This window comes from Mus caroli, chromosome 7 (genome assembly GCF_900094665.2).
Source record: "Mus caroli chromosome 7, CAROLI_EIJ_v1.1, whole genome shotgun sequence".
Classification (NCBI taxonomy): domain Eukaryota; kingdom Metazoa; phylum Chordata; class Mammalia; order Rodentia; family Muridae; genus Mus; species Mus caroli.
In genome coordinates, this window is record NC_034576.1 from 29,871,181 (window position 1) to 29,877,450 (window position 6,270).

At 47.5% G+C, this 6,270-nt stretch overlaps 1 protein-coding gene across 2 annotated transcripts in view; it reads right to left on the minus strand.

Annotated features, from left to right (window-relative positions):
* Positions 1-4,349: 4,349 nt before the first annotated feature.
* Positions 4,350-6,270, minus strand: part of Rbm42 (RNA binding motif protein 42) — a 9,417-nt gene continuing 7,496 nt past the window's right edge. For both annotated transcript variants that reach the window (XM_021166608.1, XM_021166609.2), the window contains 2 exons: positions 4,653-4,847; positions 4,350-4,569 (listed from right to left, as the gene is read on the minus strand). In XM_021166608.1, coding sequence (XP_021022267.1) covers positions 4,457-4,569; positions 4,653-4,847 — 308 coding nt within the window. In that variant the 3' untranslated portion in view covers positions 4,350-4,456. The remainder of the gene's footprint in view (positions 4,570-4,652; positions 4,848-6,270) is intronic.

Consider the following 6,270-nt stretch of genomic DNA (forward strand, 5'->3'; position numbering starts at 1 on the left):
CATGTTTTCTCCCATTTCTTTTTCTGTCTGGGCTTTCTGGGCTATAGCAGTCCCAAACAACTGGAGAATTTCGAGTATGAACTGAATGTGAGTTATTGCATGGAATAATTTTTATGTGTGCAGTGATAGGTTAGAAAATGGAGTCATTTAGAAATGAAGAGTTTTGTTTGAAGCTTACTTCAACTGATTCAGAAAAGAATCACATGCACAATGTGCAAAAGTATGCAAACAATATTTGGGACACAGCGACACCAGAAAGTATTTAACTTGTTAAACTAAAACTTAGTAACTAGGCATCCTGTTATTTTGGTTCTTTGTTTTGTTTTAATTTGCTAAGTCTTGTTGAACCTTGGCTTCAGTAACTTGGCCTCAGACAATGCTGTGCTCATTTTTCTAAGTACTTGCTTAGTAGATATTAATAAGTAAATATTAATATGAAAATATTTGAGGCCATTTTAATACTTAATTTTTATTTATTTATTTATTTATTTATTTATTTATTTATTTATTTATTATATGTAAATACACCGAAGCTGTCTTCAGACACTCCAGAAGAGGGAGTCAGATCTCGTTATGGATGGTTGTGAGCCACCATGTGGTTGCTGGGATTTGAACTCCGGACCTTCAGATGAGCAGTCGGGTGCTCTTACCCACTGAGCCATCTCACCAGCCCTAATACTTAATTTTAATACTAAAATTTTACTTACTGGCTGGACAGTGCTAGCATACACCTTTAATCCCAGTAACTGGGAGGCAGAGGTAGGTGGATCTCTGAGTTAGAGGTCAACACAGAGTGAGTTCCAGGACAACCAGGGCTATAAAGAGGAAACCTGTCTCAAACAAAACAAAACAAAACAAAACAAAACCCCAGAATCACACCAATCCAACAAAAAATACTTATTATAAATGAGTACATACTCAATATTAAAAGCATTTTTATTTCCAGACATGGCAGTGTATGCCTTTAACTCCAGCACTAAGAAGGCAGATCTCTGGAATTTCAATGCCAGTCTGGTCTACATAGTAAGTTCCAGGCTAGCAGGGTTTACAAAGTGAGACCCTATTTAAAGGTAATAAATACAAGTATTTTTCTTTAATTTGTTTTGGCAAGTGCTCTACCATTTCGCTATACCACTACCCTTAACTTTACTATTGTTGTTGTGTGTGTGCCAGGATGTGCATGTAGAAGTCAGAAAACAACTTTGTGCAGGCCGTTCTCTCCTTCTACCTTCACATGCGGATTGAACCCAGGTCTTCAGACTTGTGTGGAAAGCACCTTTAGCCATGGAGCCCACCTTCCCACCAAGCCTTCTCTCTCTCTCTCTCTCTCTCTCTCTCTCTCTTTCCTTTTTTTCAGAACAGGGTTTCACTATGTTGCCCCAGCTGGCCTCAAACTCACAGACATTTGCTTCCATCTGCCTCCTGAGTGCTAGGATTAAAGGCATGTGCCACCTTGCCTGGTATTGGTTTGTAGTGTGTGTGTGTGTGTGTGTGTGTGTGTGTGTGTGTACACTGTTAGAGGTCAAAGGACACACTGTGAGGGTTAGCACTCTTCTCCCACCACATGGATTCTAGGGATCAAACTCGGGTCAATGGGATTGCCCACCATGTGTGGCTACCCACTGAACCACCTCACTCATCTAAACCCTTGATTTTTAGAGAGAGAGTGTTTGATTATGCAGCCCAGGCTGGCCTCAGATGGAACTGTTAATCCTCCTTCCTCCTCTTCCTAGATTCTGGGATTAGAAGCATGTACCATGATGCCTAGCAAAAATTTTAAAAGAAAAGATTTCTGAGTGTTGTCGGTCTGCATGTCTGTGCAGCATGTGCATGCCTGGTGCCTGTGGAAATCAGGTGGCATTGGACCCTCTGGAAATGGAATTGTGGAAGGTTGTGAGCTACCCTAGGGGCACTGAGAACCAAACCCAGGTCCTCTGCAGAGCAGCAAGTGCTCTGAAGCACCGAGCCATCGCTTGATGGCTGCCCCAAATCTTTTTAATAGCCTACAGAACTGGCACAGAACCCTCATTCTTTAGTATTTGGGTGAGAGACACACCCAATGGCACTTCCATTCTGCAGAGAAACAGAACCCCCAGGGAACAGTCTCTTGGGCCTATGCTTGGATCCAGAGTTGAGTGAGCCATGAACTGCTGGGGAGATCACTGGTTCTCTCCAGCCCCCAATTCATTCATCCTCCAGGCCCGAAGGGTCCTGTTGGTCTTCTTGCCCCAGGCTTCCTTTCCCTGAGGCTGGCCTCTCCTGTCTCCTGCTTCCCTGAGGTCCCTAGCCCTGGATCTGTTTCACTCCTGGGACATAGTGTCCTCCATCTCTCTGTACCTTGTACTTTTTTAGTTCCTACTCTGCCTAGCCTCCCCCATCCATATATCTCTGCTTGTTGAAACCTCTGTCCTTTGCTCTTTGACAATTCCTTTTCCTGGGTCACCTTTCCATCTCCTCCCTTACTCTTTTAGTTGCAGGGAAGAAAGGGGATTTAGGGTAGGAAGAGCTGGCCACGGGGAGAAGGGAGCCTAAGGGTTTGGGGGTTGAGTAGTCCACTCCAGGTGGCAGGGGGCTAAAGGGCATTTCCTGCCGGGGAGGGAGGCCCTCACCCCTGTGGCCAGACTGGAAAATGTGACGTCGTCAGGGAGGGAGTTGTAAAGAGTGTGGGGAGACAGGAACAGAAGAAATTTGACACCTCTCCAAAGTAATGTCCCTGGAGAGCCTTGGCATTGCCTCTCCACTCTCAAGCCCCAATCTCCCTTAATTTGTTCCCTAATCTAGGCTTCTGATGGCTGTGCCTCTGGCAGACCTCCACATCTTCTTCTTACACTCCAGCCCGGTACCTCTGCTTTTTCTAGCTTGGGCATGCCCAGCATCTATAAAGTGCTGGGTTCTGGGCATTTCCTTCTAGATCTTTTTCTTACTTCCTTTTCTTTCTTTCTCCCCATCTCCCCCTTTTTCTTCTTGAGACATGGTCTCATTTTGTAGCCCTAGCTGTCCTATAACTTCCTAAGTAGACCAGGCTGGTCTCAAACTCAGAGAGATCTTGTTGCCTCTGCCTCCCAGTGCTGGGTCTTAATTCTGTGGAACCCTTCCCAGTTCCCCTTCCCCATTCATACAGGAATTCCTCAGCTCAGGAATTTCCCTTTGCAGGCTTTTGAGAGGGTCTTGCTATGAAGTGCAGACTGGCCTTGAACTCATGGTGATCTTCCTGCCTCAGTTTTCCAAGTGCTGGGCCTGTCCTCATGCATCACCAACTCGGGCTTCAAGCTTGAAGCTATGTATAGACCCCAAAGGCACAGATAGCTAGTAGGTTTGGAGAGGGGAGAGAAATGGAAACCCAGAGCCTACAAGAGATGCTGAATAGGGCTCACCAGAGACTGTACACACCGCAAGTCCACAAGGTGATCAAGATAGGGTGAAGATAGTCTCTGAGCCACAGTGGGATCCCAGCACTTGGGAGACTGGGGTGGGAATGCAAGCTTACCCCCAGCTGGGACTACAGAGCTAGTTCATACCAGATTCCTTTAGGATGTCTCCATCCTAAGGTCAGTCCCTGGGCTTCCCAGTCCTCCATGTCTGGGTTGGGGTCCATGGAGACATCATTTCATGAGCTCTAGGAGCTGATGGTAATCAGTGTCCTCAGCACTGCCCAGATCCTGGAACAGATGGAAGTCTACCAATGGTGGCTGTGCGTTCTAGGAGGGCAGTGCCAAGAGCACAGGCTGGAGTCAGAACACAGACCCAAGCTAGGCTTGCTTTTGACCTTTTAAAGTCCCTCTTCCTCAGATGGAATGGGCCAACACTTGGCACGCACATGAGAATTTAGGAGGCTAGAGGCCGAGGGTAAGGCTCTGATGGTAGGTGTCTACCTAGTATACACAAAGCCCTAAATTCAATTCCCAGTACCCCATACACTTGTCTGTGGTAGTGCACACATATAATCCTAGAGAGCAGACTCTCCCCTTTAAAACAAGTTCTTGTTATGTAGCCCAGGAGGCCTCAAATGCTTGCTCCTGGAGTTTGGTGTAAACCACATCCATGTTTGAGGGCAGCCAGGAACATCAGAGATCCCATCAGAGGGAGCCGGTGAGTGACTCAGTGGGCAAAGACACTTCTTGCTACCAAGTCTAATGACCAATCTGATCCCTAAAGCCCACATGGTGGAAGGAGAGGGAGAGCGCGTGCGCACGCACGCACGCACACACACACACATGACATAATAGCCACAGACCAGACGCTCAACATTGTTCATCTGAATGTTTGCTAGGTGAACTTTCAAAGTTCTCAGTTCTCAAGTGGGGTGAGCCAGGCCCTGTTGGCCAACAGTTTCTTAGTCCAGTCAGGGATGGAAATGAAGGTAATTTATTGAAACTGGTTTTGGGACAGGCAAGTGGACAACTGTTGAAAGGAGCTAGCGCACGGCCAGGTGGGAGCGGGTGCCTAGCCACAGATCCTATCTGAGGCCCAACTTTTTCTTTTCCTTCTGCTTCTTACGGACCACATCCAGGTTCCGGTCCTTCCACATGCTTTTGCGAAGCTTGATGGGGCGTGAGCCCACGTACTTTCCTGTGGGAATGGAGGGTTCCAGGTCAGACTTGGGAGGTTAGGCTTCTACCACACCCACCCTCCCCGGGAGAGGGCTCACTCACCATTCATCTCTCGCATGGCGCGCACATAGTCACTGGGGTCTTTGAAGCTGACAAAGCCATAGCCCTTGGTTTTGCCTGTGCGCTTGTCACGGATCACCTTAGCCTTAAGGAAGGATGGGAAACGGCTGAAGGCTCGTGCCAAGATGTCATCGTTCACCTCATTGCCCAGATCCCCGCAGAAGATCCGGAAGTCATCTGGGATGAGAGAGAAGAGGTCAGGTCAGCACATCCCAGGTGCTCCTCCATCCCCAGAACCTTCAGTTAATAACTGCCAGTATCCATCAGTATCCATGTAGTGCTGAACCTCGAGTCAGGCAGTCTTACAGGGAAGCCTCTGGGACTCTAGGCCTTCCCCACAGAGGTAGAGGAATCAAGCTACTGCCTGAACTTACATCAAGCAGAGCTGGGAGTTCAGGCATCTGGTTGCAGAGTCTATTTTCTCTTTGAAATAGGTTGTTATGTAGTAGCTCAGCCTGGCCTCAAACTCAATCTTTCTGCCTCAGCCTCCATGCTGGAAGTACAGGTGTGAACACACCCAGAGTCTACACCTTTAACCTCCAACAGCACAGCCGTCCCTCACCTACAGTGGTTACTTCTTTTTACAATGAAGTCTCAACTCTGTCTTAGCTTTAGTCTGTCCTTGGTCCTTTGAGCCTCTAGCACTCACCAGCCTCCTGAGACACCTCATTCTTCCTTATCTGGGCCACCTCTGAAAGTCTGAAAGTCTGTTTTAACTCCACGTTGACATGAGAGCACAAACACATTGCCTGCCCCTTCTCCAAGGAGACCTCTGTCACCACTCTTGGGTTTATCCTCAGGGCCTGCGCCTCTAGAAGGCATGCTCTTGAATTACTGTCTTCCTCCACAGAAATAGAGATGTGAGACTTGAATGATCAAGTAAACTGCACCAGGCTACAGCCCTGTCCCAGGAAGGAGGCAGCAGCTGAGGGCTGGAGTGAAAAAGGCAGTTTGCTTTGTCCTCAGCTATGGCTGGGGCTGCTTCATGGCTTCCAAGGTGATTAAAGATACTCTTTGAGAGTGAAATAGGCTAACCCAGGAGGAAATAACCTGATAACCTATTGTGAGATTTTTCTAGCAAGGCCATTGACCTAGCAACTTAGAAAACATATAAGATATAAGTCAGGCATGCTGGCAAAACCATCTTCATAAGAAAATGGCTGCAGAGGTGCATCCTGAAGCCAAGTGTCCACAAGCTGACCTCTCAGCTTAAAACTTTTATTTTTTGGAAGGTGGAGGGAAGGGTCTCACTATGTACCCTGGCTGGTCTTCAACATGCAGAGATGCACCTGCGTGTGCCCCCTGGCCAGCCCAGCTAACACATCTTTGTGGGCAGGTACTCGTCTCACTCTTACAGGAAGCACGCTTCCTGTTGAGGGTCCTAGCAAGGTCTGGAGGGGCATTCAAGGAAGCAGAGGTGCCACCAGAATATCCCCTGTCCTCCTGGCTTTATGTCTACGAACCTGGGCCAGCATGCAGGATGCTGGCTGGAATATAGACACCCTCTCTGCCCTTCTGCATGAATGGTTACTCATTTATTCTGGGTTTAGGATTTATCTAGCTTCTTTTTTTGGTTTGTTTTTTTTTTTTTTTTTTTTTT